The following is a 16,067-nucleotide window of genomic DNA, read 5'->3' as shown; positions in this document are numbered from 1 at the left end:
GCATTAAATGATCATGTCGGTTGTAACACACAAGACCGACCGTTAATGAAGCGCAAGGGCGAGGGTCACGTTTTCAACGAGGGTTTAAGTTGGCACGACTTGAGAGTTTCTCCACCGGCACTGATCGCCCTCGTACAGTGCGAGATGCCGCTAAGACATTGGCAAGGGGACCGTCTTACATGTTCCCTGTTGCTGGTTGATGCCGGTGAAATGAATGCAACTGCGGCACCCGAGCCCCGGAAAACCGCCGCGGGAGGCGAGTTAGCTGGTTTTGACGTAAATGTTGGCGTGCCGGGGTTTACACGATCATGTGTTGTGTATCGCCCGCTAGTGGCCACACGTTGGAAACGGCGGCGCAGCTGTCAAGTTCGGCGTCGACGAGGACATGGGAGCAAACACTTTCCGGTAGAGATGTTCAAAATAAAACGGTGTAGATAATGCTCGCTACGATTTGGAGATTAAGAATTTTTTTTCTCGAAGAAGATCATCCGGTGTCAACCCTAAAGAGGCGAAATGACAATCGTTCAAGTTCCTACACGCTGTAAGTTTATCAGTACAAATGGTGATTAAAGTATCTCATTATTATTTTTTTATTTAATGTATTTCCCCCTTTATTAATAGAACAATAAATATGAAAGATGTACACACGAAACTGTCCATACCAGGGATACAACCAGAGCATTAAAAAATACTTATAAAAGGCCTGTCATTCAATAAAAACCGTATTTAACAAAATTATTGTGCGTTTTCTTATTTTTAAGGTCTCATAGTGTTGCCATGTTGAAGAAGTTCTTGACAGAAGAGTCCGAAATTTGGTAATAATTATCATTATTTTAAAAAATAATAATAATTTTTTCAAACAAAAAAAAAGCAGTTTATTCTTCAACCTTTGGAGGGCGGTAATGCGCCTGAGAGCGTTTAACTGGCAAAAGTCATAGAAGAAGAAGAAAAAGAAGAAGAATCATCAACATCATCATCTTTTTCTTCTTCGAGCTTTGCACCGCAGCAGTTTGTGTGTTGTTTTTATTTACACCAAAGTTATTAATGATTATTTCACAATAACGAAGGTGGATGTTAAAGAAGAGGAGCGGCTGCTACGCGTTTTACCAAAATGAAGTGAGTGTCTCTGCTAAGACAGAAAAAACAAAACAATTCTTGAGCACGTAATGTGCAGTCAGTGCTAGCATCATAGCATCAAGTAGAACAATCACTAACTATCCGACTTAAATTAGTTAAATTCACATTAAACCTGACAGTGGCAGGTTGAGTTTATTCGGGCTATTCTCTAAAAGTAAATAGTCAGCCTGTGTGTTCGTGCAAATGGATGCGAGTTACAGAGACAGCGTCCACATTAGCTTAGCTTCCTACACATGTCTAGTTCAAATACTGTAGCTGCCACATTAATAGTGTGTCTGCCGGTCTTGAAAAGTCTTAAAGATCTTAGAATTTCAATCTTACATTTCCTTTATAAAGTTCCTTCATATTTTTCTAGCCTTAAAACTTTCTGGAAAATCTCCAGTACTAAAATTCACGTGGACCTCAAATACATAGATGATTTCAATTAGGAATTGTTGTTGCAAATGACTGGGAAGTAGTGACAAAAATGTGAAATAAATGTCAATAAATTCATGCACTTGCTGAATAACTCCAGAGCACATCATCCCTACCTGCCTTTCATACTCTGGCTGGGGAAACAGGTATTAAATGTCATTCTGTGTGGTTTTAAAAAGGTTTCAGAAGCCTTTAGGCAAAGCATCTTGATGTTGCTTTTCACGTATCATCACACACCGACACAAAGAGGCAGACTTGTCTCTGCTCTGTATCTGCAGCATGTGTGAAGTCAGTTACAAGTCGTTTTTTTATTCCAGGCTCAACATCGAGGGTCTGTTGGTGTATTTTCCGTATGACTACATCTATCCTGAGCAGTACTCCTACATGCTGGAGCTGAAGAGGACACTAGATGCCAAGGTGGGTGGTGTTTCAGTATCTCTGTTTATTCCGCGGGATACGGATACAGTTTATTCAGCTGGCTTAAACAGTGTTGTAGGTAAAGGGCTCATTCTCTTCATATGTTGAAAGTACATTATACACAGACAAGAACACACACGGTAACAAATTCTCATACCATCGTATGATAAAGTGCATATGCGTATGTCAGTGCTGTGAAAGACGTACCCAGATTCTCTACCTAAATGAAAGTAGTAACACCACAGTGTAGAAACACTACTACAAGAAAAGTCATGCATTTTAAATTTTACTTAAGTAAATTACTAAGTATTAGCATTAACCATCAGAAGTAGAAGTAATCATCTTGTTGAAAAATTGAGATTCTTTTACTTTAGTATGGAGTAAGGCTTTCCTGAACCTATAATAGATACATCACTGTTTAGTTCTTGAATACATTTTGTATTATTTATCTGAAGCTGCAAAGTAAATACCGCTCTCAGATAAGTGTAGTGCAGTAAAACGTACAGTATGTTCCTCTGTGGGTTAAAGTAATTAAGGTAGCAGAGAGTGGAAGTACTTGTGTAAAGTACCTCAAACTTGCGCTTAAGTACAGTGCTTGAGTAAATTAACTTAGTTACCTACCAATCTGCTGGTCAATACAGATACTTTCTTAACACATACTGTAGTTACAGTCTCTGTCAGATGGAATTAGTGATGGAGCCTGTGATTATTTATTGTGTTTAAAGGACATGTTCACATTTTTTCTCTAACTTAAAAAAATGCTTACATGCCCATATGTATATTTAAAGGAGTTATTGGTCACTTTAACTGTTCCTCCTCTCTATACTGGACTTGAAGAAATCCCTGTATAACTTTCAAAATAAAGTGGGTGTCTTCCAAAGTTACAGTCTTCAGTACAAAATTCCCTCTTGTGTTACTATGTCGTATCGTTTTACTCCCCCAGGGAAACTTGTAGTAAAAAGATTGAAAAGACTTTGTCTGTCCCCAGTTTGTCTCCAAGTGGCTGATGAAACAAAAACTAAGGGTAGAGTTTAAATTATCTTCAGTTCTTGTTTTCTGCTGCATCGCTGGGAGGACAGCTACACAGTGTTAACTTTGTGTGTTCGTGTGATTTGTCGTCATCGCCGGCTGTTTATGTTCAGGGTCATGGAGTCCTGGAGATGCCGTCAGGAACAGGGAAGACCATCTCCCTGCTGTCTCTCATCGTTGCCTACCAAAGGGTGAGTTCAGCTTCTCTCTCTCAGACTTCCTGTGTGCTTTCAGGGTTGTGCCGGAGTTATCATGGCTTCCCACCAGCCAGTGCTACACAGTCCCCCTAACGTGAGGTTCTCTCTCTCAGGCCTTTCCTTTGGAGGTGACCAAGCTAATATACTGCTCCAGAACAGTTCCCGAGATCGAGAAGGTGAGTCAGTGTCAAATAAAATCACACCCCGCTCAAAGTGATGAAAGGTGTATTCCATTTCAATTTATCCAGTCCAACTGTCCCTACTGCTCAGAAATTTAAGTTAAACTCAAACAGTAAAGCACAAAAGAAAAGCATGTTGTCAATTCAGAAGTACTAAGAAGTTGCTGTACAAATCACGACAACTTGAATCATATATTTGATCATCCCTCTGATTAGGTCGTGGAGGAGCTGAGGAAGCTGATGGAGTTTTATTCCAAGGAAACTGGAGAAAGCAACACCTTCTTGGCTCTGGCTCTTTCCTCAAGGAAAAACCTCTGCATCCACCCTGAGGTATGAACACCTGCGGTCTAATCAAGACCTCACTTACAACATGGGCAAAGCATGAATACACTAACCTACACGTGTAAAGGTGCCATGACATCGTCCTTTAGATACAGAACTGAGCTTTCTGTTCTTCTTTGTGTTTGCTGTATGTCTGAAAGATTAAATGAACCCTTGTCTGCCTTGACTGTAACCGGGATCCTCTGCTTATATCCAGGTGAGCTCCCTGCGCTTCGGTAAGGAGGTCGATGGGAAGTGCCACAGTCTGACAGCATCGTACATTCGTGCACAACGCCACAGCAACCCCAACCTGCCTGCCTGTCGTTTCTACGAGGTAGGGAGTCACCTGAGTTCATCTGATTCCAGCTGGTATTATTCAACAGGAAGTAGAAGTAGAAGTAGACGAGGCAGGTGGAGGGAACGTCTGTCTCAACAAGTTATGAATTGCAGCACGTAATATATTTAGTTTTTAGCAAGATGATACAAAAAATGGCTTGTGAGGTTGTGATGTGGACTGGATATTGCATTAAGTTATAAAGGTATTAAGGTAGAATCTGTCGAAGGGTAGTTATGTCACTGGATTTTGGTTGCAACTAATGATTATTTTCATTATCTGTTAATCCACTGATTATTTTCTCTTAATCATTATGTCTGCAAAGTGTCCCAGAGCTGAGAGTGATATATTTCAATGAATTTTTTCCGACCAACAGTCCAAACGAAAAAAGATCCTCAATTTCTAATTGTATGAAAGAGAAAGAGGCTCACATTATTTACATTTGAGATCAGGTGCCATCAAATCTTTGGCTCGGACTGTAAGTTGTTATCAAAATAGGTGCTCATTCACTTTCCGCTGATCAAATAATCGATTTAGCTCTAAATTGGATTGATTAAACCTGAATGACTTAACTTCCTTTTGACTTTTTGAACATTTGCACGACCTCACCTTTGATTTAATGGAAAATTTCTTTTGAACTAAAATGTTTGCTGAACTTAATTTTCACGAAGTTTGAAATGAGACAAGTCGTTGCTGACACTTAGCCATCCGATTTTCATGCAAGCGTGTGATTGGACAGGCCCTACCATTGTGTGAGCGACTAAAACTTAAAACAGATACAGCTACAGCAGCCTGTAGCACCCTGAGGCAACATCTGAGAACATAAAAACCATTACAGGATGCAGGGTTACCCTCTTGTTAGGATCTCTAACTAGGCTACAGCAAATAATGAGAAGGACTCGCACAACATACTGTGTGTGACTACGGACTAGTGTTCATACCTGGTTCTGGTTGTCCTCTGAATGACCTCATAACATCATCTCAGGTGCACTGCCTCACTGCTTCGTGCTGTATGGAAGTTATGCAACATCCGTGACCATGTATGTTAGAAGGTGGAACTGCGTCCTTTTTTTTATTCAACTAAAACCCAGACGTCTGACACCTAACAAGGCTCCAACTGACAAAACGAACACTGGAAAGTGTCGGCCTGCTACTCTTGTTTCCTTGAACCTAATTCTGCGTTGTGGCTTGTTTTTGTAGGAGTTTGACGCAGTCGGCCGACAGGTGCCTCTTCCTGCTGGCATCTACAACCTTGACGACCTAAAGGACTTCGGCAGGAGGAAAGGCTGGTGTCCCTACTATCTGGCACGCTACTCAGTACGTTGCACAACCATGATCCATTCAGCCTGCTTCTCTAGTATGTGGGGAAAATACCGGATGGATTTATGGCTGGTTAGGCTCTAAACAAATGCACTTTTTTGAGGAAAAAATATTTGAATTAACAGATCTTCCAATTACTCTAGATGTTTTTATTATGAGTGTTTCATTTAAAATAAGAAAAAAAAAATAGTATTAGGCAAGATAGCTTTCAGTGATCATTTCATTTGTTTTGAGAAGCACTGTTCACCTATCTTTATTTCCTCTCAGATCCTGCATGCCAACATTGTGGTGTACAGCTACCACTACCTGCTGGACCCCAAGATAGCCGACTTGGTGTCCAAAGAGCTGGCGAAGAAATCTGTGGTGGTGTTTGATGAGGCTCATAATATAGGTTAGGAACTGAACCGACTGTAACATGAAGATTTAGTGTAATGAACTGAATTTATCATCAAATCCTAGGCATCACAGAAATCTGAGATTATTTTTATAATTCTGATTTTAATTTTCTTTCCCTCTGCCTTTAGACAACGTATGTATCGACTCCATGAGTGTGAACATCACCAGACGAACGCTGGACCGCTGCCAGAACAACGTGGACACACTCCAGAACACCATACACAAGTAAGAGGCTGTCAGGGCCGTCAGCTTGCAGCTGCTACTCTGTATGATTTGTTTCCTCGTGTGGCGCATCAGCCTCATGTTGTCATCTCTGCTCTGCCTCTCCTGCTCTCTGATAGGATAAAGGAGACGGACGCTGCCAAGCTGAAGGAGGAGTACAGGCGACTGGTGGAGGGGCTGAAGGAAGCCAATGTTGCCAGGGAAACAGACATCTACCTCGCAAATCCAGTGTTGCCAGATGAAATTCTTCAAGGTACAGCCATCGGCAGGATTGGACATGAACACGAAATTATATCTTTGTTTCTTATAATCTTTCCTTTCTTTGCACTGATTTTAGAATGATGGTTTCTACAGAAACCCAAATCCAATTCACATTCTTTCTCTCTGCGCCCTCTCAGAGGCAGTTCCTGGTACTATTCGCACAGCTGAGCACTTTGTTGGTTTCTTGAGGCGTTTCCTGGAGTATCTGAAGTCCCGCCTGAGGGTCCAACACGTCGTACAGGAGAGCGCCCCGCAGTTCCTCAAAGACATCTTCGACAAAGTCTGCATCGACCGCAAGCCTCTTAGGTCAGTGTCGGCTTTAGCAACAGATTACAAATGAAATCACATTTTTAATTAACAAACTTTTTCTGCTTGAATTCTCCACAGAAACATTAGCTTTAGTCAGTGGTGCGGCCTCATGTGATCATGGGTTTCGCTCATTGACTTTCTTGCTCACTTTCTCAGTCTCCTCTTCAGTAGCTCAATTACTTATACTTTTTCTTTTCTCATCCTCATGCTCCTTCATTTCCTCAGCAGCTTCCAACTCACACTGTCACCTCCACGCTCGTCTTCTCAGCTCACACCTTTATTATCTTTCTTAAACAATCATTCATGTTTTAAATGCCGTCTCTCCTTCATCGTTTATCTGTCCCCCTCTGTGCGTCTCCAGGTTTTGTGCAGAGCGGTTGCAGTCGTTACTACGAACTCTGGAGATTGCTGACATTGCAGACTTCTCAGCTGTCACACTCATCTCTAACTTTGCTACCCTGGTCAGCACCTATAGCCAAGGTACTAAAACACTTACATCACACCGTACATCTATACACCTTTAAAGTGGCAATCTTAAAGTTTTTCATGTCTGTTAAGTCACGATCTATCGCCGAATGAGGTAACACGATGGTGATTGAGCCTATGGCCCACAGATGAAAGTGCAGTATTATGAACTGGGTGTCTGTGGCGACATTCCTGGAGAAAATGCTGTATTAAGTTACTACTAATGCAAAACAAACATTTCCTACTAATGAAGCTTCAAACCATTCAAATGGTGAAACACAAGTTGAGTTTTATTATGAAGTACTCACAGGAAATGTAATGTGTTTGTCAGTCAGCTTATCATTTACAGTTCATCAAAAATGTGTCTACAAAACAAGACAACAGTCATTTTGGACATTTTTGGACAGTAGATCAGTTTGAAATACTGCAGGGAGTAACAGAACAAAAAGGAACGGTCACAGTGAGCTGTTAGATGAAGAGCTGCAGGCGACAGGCTGCACACCTGCAACTTCTCAGCCAGGTAACCAACTCCCTGACTTCTTTATTAAAACGGCAATAAGTTGTTTAGGTAACCCCAGAATTCTGTGACCTGTATTATTAAACCACATTTGTTTTAACCATCAGTAACTACAGGTTAAAATCAAATCAACCAGGACTGAAGTCTTCCAGATTGCCACTTGAAGTACTTCAATCAGACACAAATATATCAACCTGGCAGATACTACACAGTCAATCTGCATGCATTTGGGTGCGTTGTATCACGGAAATCTGTACGCACACACAATAGAAGAAAAGCAACATTGGTTATTAAGCACACACACACATAAATCTAGACAGTTCACTGAAGGTGTTAGAGAGGTTTTGCATTAAGATGTGTGGTAGAAGTCAGATTTAGCTTTGGTCAACTCTCAAATGTTTGTTCTGTTTTTGTTATGTTTCTCAAGTCATTGCTTCTGCTGTATAAAAAGAATTGGAAAGTGGCCGTCGCAGGTTTCTTTTTCATAATGCTGCTCATTTCTTTAAAAAATATTTGTTTAAAAAAAAAAAAAAAAAAAAAAAAATCCTAAAGGCAGTTTAAGGAAAACTTTACTCAGTCTGTTCAGACTGTGTTTGACAGGTTTGAAATCCTCTTGGCTGTGTGTACTGCCCCCCCCCAACTTTATTAAGTATTTCTTTCTCTCAATGTCTGAAGGTTTTACCATAATCATTGAGCCCTTTGAAGACAGAACTCCAACCATCGCCAACCCTGTGCTGCACTTCAGGTGGGGTAGAGTCGACAAATAACATTTTTATCTTATTCACTGATTATAACTATAGTTTAAGTTCAGATGTTTAGAGATTTTGCTAAATTGACAGCATAGCGTAATCTGTGACTGATTTGGTGGACTCTGCAAAGCCCGGAAATATCAGCAACATTTCTGGCTTTTAAATGTGAAAAACATTTACCCAACAACATCACTTCACCCTGCAAAAATTTGAGACATTTTGTAGGAGTTTTGAGATTTATGGTTGTCAGTCAGTACCTATGACCTCAAAACCATTTGAACAAGCTTCCAGGCCTCGAAAATCTGTGTTGATGTTTTGGTACAAAAACTTCCTGCCATATATCTATTAATAATTTCAATACCTACTTAAATTGTCAGCTGCACAACTATTGAGGATATGCTGCGAGCAGCCGACCAACGTTGCAAGAAACCTCAGCTAGAAAGACAGAGAAGCCTTGTTCTGGGGATCAAAAAAACAAAACCAAAGCAGTTATTACACTATTTACACAATGATGATGTTGAATAGATGTTTCTGTTGTTCGCGGCACTAGTTTGTTGTCTAAAGGTTAGAGCTGATCAAAGGGATTGATCAAATATGTGAGATGATGCCGAACTGAGCCTGTGTGATATAAACAGGGAAAACAAATGACTGTTCCGATCTTTATTTTCTGTCTCTGTTTCTGTCTGTCCTCTGTCAGTTGCATGGACCCATCTATAGCCATCAAACCTGTTTTTCAGCGATTTCAGTCAGTCGTCATCACCTCGGGGGTAAGTTAGATACCACTGTCTCTCTTTGTTTGAATGCTGTTTCATCTGAGTCGTTAAAATACCTGCTCCATGTCTCCTTCCTTCAGTCCTCCTCTAATGAAGTGATAAAACATAACAACTCATACTGGAGACGCTCTACCTTTTTGCTTCTCAAAATATAATCCCACAGCTTCATTCATGTACTGTTTGACTGAATTTGCCTGCTGCCTTTTCGTTCATTTGTTTTTATTTATGTACAGTAATTGCACTTTGAAGAACTGCTTCCCAGTCTTGGGTTCCTTTTTTTTTAATGCATCACAGTTAGTAGTGTATTATTAACATTTTTATTCACACCGGTGGATAATAAATATGTGAATATTAAATCTCTTCCGTCTTTCATTCTGGAAACTCCACAAGTCAATATTGTGATTATTAGATTTTCTGTTTCACATGCAGTCGTGAAGTCTGCGTTCCCAGAACAAATGACTGTTGACCTGCACTAATAAATGAATGCCTGCCCTCATTTTGACCGGCTCATCATTCTGTTTGTCCGCCTCAGACTCTCTCTCCACTGGACATCTATCCCCGAATCCTGGACTTCCGCCCCGTTACCATGGCATCCTTCACCATGACGCTGGCAAGGACCTGCCTCTGTCCTCTGGTGTGTAACCACACTCAGATACACACTTTCAGGAACACAAATCACTGTGGGGGCTCCAGCGGATTGAGAGAGAAATTATAGAACTGGTCAGGGACCAAAAGTGACAAATTGTGTAACAGAAACACTGCATCCTTGACCACAGGCAAAATCTTAATCATTTGGTTTCCACATTTGAAACATATTACTGAATTATTGGAACCTTTCCAACCACTTTTTTTCTTTTTTTTCTTTAATGCCTCTGTTTTGTCTCCCATAGATTGTTGGAAGGGGAAATGACCAGGTGGCCCTGAGCTCAAAGTTTGAGACCAGAGAAGACTTTGGTTAGTAGGAACATCTTCAGCATTATTTATTAGACTGATTTCCCAAAGGAAAAAAATAAATTTATTTGATAATTACATATGTTTTTTGTTATACAGTTATAAAAACAAAACATGCGATTCTTTATTCAAAAACAACGGCATTATTTTTTATTTGCTTCCAGCTGTGATTCGTAACTATGGTAACCTACTTCTGGAGATGTCTGCCATCGTTCCTGACGGCATTGTGGCGTTTTTCACCAGCTACATCTACATGGAGAACATAGTGGCGTCTTGGTATGAGCAGGTCAGTGAGTGAGCAGACACAGCGCACACACCTGAGAGACTGCGCTTTTAAACACGGATAACTTACAGAATTCGCACTTTATATGTATGTGCAAACCACTACATACTGGTTAGCATGTATAACTAACTGAGTTGTACACATTTTTTTTTGCATTTTCTTTTTTTTTTTGAGAGAAATCTCGGTTTTTTTAAACAATTCTGAAAAGAAAAAGATCTGTGAAAAAAAATGTCGGTGGCAATTTATCTTTATTTCTCCCGTATAATGATGATAATAATAAATAAAAATATTTCAAATATTTGCATCATTAAAACAGAATAGTAGTAGTATCAGCAATCATTTGGTATAAGTTATAGTTGCAGTATGGAGCAGACATTGTTTTTCATATTATTTTTTATTTTCTTTTTCTTATCTCTTTTGTAAATGGAAAAGAAGCGCAGTTTCCTGACGTTTCCATATTTGTGTTTTTTTACATGTTTATTTTTTAGGGTATCCTGGAGAATATCCAGAGAAACAAGCTGATCTTCATTGAGACTCAGGACGCTGCAGAGACAAGCATGGCCCTGGAGAAATACCAGGAGGTCAGACAGACACCTGACATCTTACTTTAGACTAATTATTATTAAATAAGTCAGAAATAAAAATTAAAGCTGCCAAGGTGTTGAGATCATGTAGGTAAAAATAAGCTGATGGGTACCAGACTTTGGACCTCTTACCTTTCTCTGTCTTTCTCTGCTCTTCAGGCATGTGAGAACGGCAGAGGAGCCATCCTCCTGTCTGTGGCCAGAGGAAAGGTGTCTGAAGGAATAGATTTCGGTAAATCATCGTGATGCTGCAGGTTACTGCGATGAATTGACAGGAAACTCCCTGTAGGGAAATGTGGATCCAGTAGGAAAATGAGAAGGGATGAAAGGAAACAATACAAGCAATGCAAGAGATTTCCATATGGTTTTCCACCTTAACTTGAGGGTGTGTGTGTATACACTCAGTTCAGTTTTTCAACTTCTTAACTATGGATCTTGTTCTGTTTTGTGTTCAGTGCACCATTTTGGCCGGGCAGTCATCATGTTTGGAGTGCCTTATGTTTACACTCAGAGCCGCATCCTAAAGGTCAGAACTGTCCCTGTGTCTATACGTGTGCCTGAAATCATTTACTATTTGCCAGAAAACGCTCTATTTTCCTCGTTTTATTTTCGCCGACTGTCTGATTTGTGTGTGAAACTTATGCACCCTATAGTGCAAAATTCCCCACAGTCGAGTTCAAAAAATAGTGCAGCTTGTACTCTACTTTCTGATAAGAATCCCACAATGCAGTGCATCATATTTTAGAGGTGCCCCCCTACATCTGCCGGTGATGACGCGTGATTAACAAGTGCCCGAAATCTCAATTTGGCTGCTCACTGCAGAATAAACTATGGAGTGTCTGTTTTACAGGGAGTAGTGAATGAGTGAACGTGCTGAATGATTTCAGACATAGCCCCTTGTCTTCACTCACTACCACAGGACTGGTCAGTCAGTTATTAGTCATTGGGTGCAACTAGCCAGACGTAAAGCAGTCTAATACAGCAGCCCTGCAACAAATCCTCTCTTTGCGACGGTTATAATTTTCACTTTTTGTTGAAAGAGTTTTACAGAGTCATTTATTCAACTTCATGGACACTGTGGTCTCTGGTGTAACTTGTAGTGTGTTATAATGAAAGGTGTTATTAATTTTGGCCTCCCCTCATTGATATAAATGTGATGGACAAATATTAGAAACACCTCTCTATATTATGCAGTTCAATTCAACAGCACCACAGACTACATCCTCCAAAATGACCAGAGTTGAATCAAGCACCTCTCAGAAAAAAGCGTCATCCAAATCTGAACATCATAACGTCCCAGAAGGAAGGATTTAGTGTGCGGCCGATGTATCATACAGCACACATTAAGTTTTAGCTAGGTATACCTAACAACAAACTGGTAACTGAGTTTATAGTTCATCATTTCCAGGTCCTTAGAAATTATGGGATTTGACCAAAAAGCTTGGAAATATAAATCAGTGATGATATTCAAGTTACAAAATATATAATACACTTGATTGTAATGTTGATTTCATTTTACCTACTTAACACATTCTACATGTGATGTTTGATATCAGGAATAATCTTTCAAGGTAGTTCAAGATTTTTGTCTTTTTACTTGAGCCAAAATAAGCCATTCACATTCTTCAGTCTGACCGTGTGGTTTTACCATCATCCCTCTGTTCATAGCTCGAGAATATTTTTTTCCTCTCTGACTGAACTGACGTTTCAGGCTCGTCTGGAGTACCTTCGGGATCAGTTTCAGATCAGAGAGAATGACTTCCTAACGTTTGATGCCATGCGTCACGCAGCTCAGTGTGTGGGCAGAGCCATCAGAGGCAAGACCGATTACGGACTCATGATTTTTGCTGACAAGGTGTGTGATCTTTCTTCCGAGTCTATATTTTTGCCCTCTGCATACTTACAAACACGTTACCAAAAATCTCTTCGCATCATCCTGCTTCACATTCACTCCTGGTCGGTTACATCCCCAGTCTTATGATTTTAGCATTAAAGGAGCTCCATCGGAGTAGTTGGTGGTTCATTGAGCTGAGTGAAGATGAATCAGTATTTGATTACTGAAGCCGGATTAACCCCCTTTCCCCTCCACAGCGTTATGCCCGAGCAGACAAACGTGGGAAGCTTCCTCGCTGGATTCAGGAGCACATTAACGACGGCAGTCTGAACCTCACCGTGGACGAGGCCGTCCAGCTCTCCAAGCACTTCTTGCGGCAGATGGCTCAGCCTTTCAGACAGGTATGATTCACACCTGCCACGTACCACGCAAATGTAGAATCTCTGCTTCAAATTATTCATTTTTTCCATTACTATCTGAGCAGTTAACTGGCCTAAGAGTAGTGTAAATTTAATCTCAGTCAGAGTCTTCACTCAGCAGGGGTAAGGTCACCAGAAGCAAGAAAAAAGACCAAGACAAAACAATTGATTATAGACGTAACAGCAAGTTTAAAGTTTGAAACTCTTCTCTCTCTTGTATAAAAGAACAGAGGGAATGTGGGTAAAGATGTTTGAATTTTGTTTTAATAACAATTAAATTATTTCATGATCTTGACATTTTCTAAATCATGCTGTGTTGACTCATGATTATGGAATAATTACAAGCAACGCCTCACCTGCAATCTGCACTGATGTACTTGACATTTTCATGAAAGAGAAATTAATTACTTTGGCTGGTAAAAATAATTCTTAGGTTTTTGAGCCTTATGCATTTGTGTCAGTTCATTTCTAACACTGGATGAGATCGAGTAAACCAGTGGTTCTCAGACTTTTGGTGGTACGCCCCCCTACCCCCCAGTTTTGATCAATGATAGGAGAACCACCTAATAAACAAGGATCCATGTTGAATGAGTGATATCAGGGTTAGCACGATAGCATCAGCAAACGGTTGTTGTCCCCCCCCAGTCTGAGAACCACTACAGTAAAAAAGAGTGAAAAAAATGTAGATACAAAAACAATAATTTTATATCTACTCTAACTTTCCCATCGAGATCACACAAAACAGGCTGTTTTTGAGCACAGATCAAGCAAATAAAAAGACTGTTTGTAGCGTAGTCGCTTCCCACTTTCTTCTATTTAAATTTAAGTTACCTAGAGCTGCGTAGGAAACAGAATAGTTAACCTTAATAGGTCCTCAGACCCTCAGCAATGTCAGAAGGCTGAAGTGTCAATTAGCGAGACGCTGAAAATATCTGCAGTAACCACCTCACTCACCTCGTTTTTTCCCTGATTTTTCTATTAATTCTCTCACCCTCTCTCTCTCTCTCTCTTCAGGAGGACCAGTTGGGTCTGTCTCTGTTGACTCTCCAGCAGCTGGAGTCAGAGGAGATGCTGCAAAAAATCACTCAGATCGCTCATCAGACTTGAAGGTGACATACACTGCGTAATGTCATCACCACGGCAACGCCCGCGATGGGGTCAGCAGCATTATTAGGACATCATTACTGTGCACTGATCAGAACTGGGTTGAATAGCAGATGCCACTTATAGAGTTTATCTTAATCTACACTGAGTGGCAGATGTGCAGGGTTTACCACATCAGGACAGTTCAGATATACTTTAGGACGTTTGTTGTTATCACACAACAGAAATAATACTTAATTACTTTACATTTAAGATGCTCTTTCCTTCTATATGGTAAACAACCACGAGAAGTATTTAAAAATACGGGTTGGCTTAGCTCTGGTGGTCACAGTAATGCCTTCTGAGTGGGCAGCTTTTGAGTCTGTGCAAGGTTAAACACCACCACAGGTCTGAGGCTCAAAAAAGCCACTCAGGATTCAGTATTTCACATGGTCAGACGCTCTATGTAGTGCTGTGTTTGTCCACATTATATGGGGGAGAACATCCCATCAGATTCAAAAACATCAAATCTATACAAAGTTGGCACACTTTTGGTGGCACCAGTCAGCAGCATGTATTTCAGTATAATGTACAACTTTTAACACCGGTTTTTATGTTGGGCCTACAGTTTTCTATCACCAATCAGTTCAAATCACTTAGTTCATGCAAATTATTGCTATAGAAATTGCAACTTCTCACTGAAATACTCAAGTTGTAAACTGCCACTTAGAGCCATTTAGTATTTTACAATTTAGTCCTGTTAAAATCATCTTCAATTAAATCTGCTTTTTGTTCCCCCTGGCAGTCAAAGTGGTCAGCCTGTTTTCAATTTGATTTAAGTTGCCCTCTTGTCTCGCTTGGTAAAAAACACAGCATTACACGTGGGAGAAGGATTTAGCGGTTTTACGGAGCTGGGCCTAACATTTTGTATATTCTGGATGTGTTCGGTATTACAGTGAATCCTTTCCGTTATGGTGTGACAACTTTTACTTGACATTGAACTGCTAATATGCGTGGGCAGTTTTCAGCATTTTCAGAGCTACTACAGTTTGGAGGGAAAAAAAAACGCACTTACTACTTTTCAAACCAAAAAAGATAAACACACATTGTGCTGTTTTTCAAAACAAAGTGTCTTTTGATAAGTAAAATCTTGTGTGTCCAATACAACAAGCAGATGTGTGGGAAGTAAGTTACAGTCATCATCAGTGGGTCAATGCATTGCATTATCAACGGGAATGTTATTCCATATAGTGTCTGTCATACAGACAAGACTGCTGTTTAGTTTACTTTACTACTGCAACTGTACATAGTCACATTTTATAGTGAATGCAAATATTTGTATCTGTTCTTCAACCTGGTGGTTGGAATATACATGTTTGTATTAAACAACGGACTCCTTTACTGTTTTTCTTCTTGGTTTTAATCGTGAGGATGATATTTTACTTGTTAAGAGGCTTATCCATCCCGACAAAATCTGACATTAGCTATTCAAACACAAAAATAAGGTAGCAGCCCTTTGAAAACAACCACACTTATTAAAACACTGAGACACAAAACACAACGCAATATTTCAATGTAAACATGCGCTAAAAATAAGAGCGTGTTAATGTCTCACTGTAATTTATTTCAGCTCAAGTTTGCAAATATAAAATACAAACATTCATATTTACCAGAATAAACAGCATCAGAGGAGAGAGTCCATTTTCTAAAAATTTTATCTTTCCCCATTTTGTATGTAACAATCATACAAATGCTTCATAAAGCTTGTCACAGACGATAATAGCTACAGTACCTAACAGTGCGATTTCAGCCCTTACAACAAACGGTAACCTCTTCTACCATAGAAAAATGTACAATCAGTAGCTCTCCGTCA

At 40.0% G+C, this 16,067-nt stretch overlaps 1 protein-coding gene across 1 annotated transcript; it reads left to right on the top strand.

Annotated features, from left to right (window-relative positions):
* The first annotated feature begins 960 nt into the window (after positions 1-960).
* ercc2 (excision repair cross-complementation group 2) lies at positions 961-14,830 on the top strand. Its single transcript, XM_040130563.1, has 23 exons — positions 961-1,116; positions 1,869-1,968; positions 3,111-3,188; positions 3,308-3,370; positions 3,590-3,703; positions 3,912-4,028; positions 5,229-5,345; positions 5,616-5,739; positions 5,873-5,969; positions 6,086-6,219; positions 6,365-6,533; positions 6,898-7,016; positions 8,194-8,263; positions 8,965-9,034; positions 9,573-9,674; positions 9,931-9,994; positions 10,156-10,277; positions 10,763-10,855; positions 11,018-11,090; positions 11,314-11,384; positions 12,570-12,713; positions 12,950-13,093; positions 14,126-14,830. The coding sequence occupies exons 1-23, from the start codon at positions 1,112-1,114 to the stop codon at positions 14,216-14,218; spliced, it is 2,283 nt and encodes a 760-aa protein (XP_039986497.1). The 5' UTR covers positions 961-1,111; the 3' UTR covers positions 14,219-14,830.
* Positions 14,831-16,067: the final 1,237 nt, after the last annotated feature.

Source organism: Xiphias gladius, chromosome 7 (assembly GCF_016859285.1).
Source record: "Xiphias gladius isolate SHS-SW01 ecotype Sanya breed wild chromosome 7, ASM1685928v1, whole genome shotgun sequence".
Lineage (NCBI taxonomy): Eukaryota > Metazoa > Chordata > Actinopteri > Istiophoriformes > Xiphiidae > Xiphias > Xiphias gladius.
Note: the sequence above shows the minus strand (reverse complement) of the source record. Positions and strands in the feature narration are given on the sequence as shown.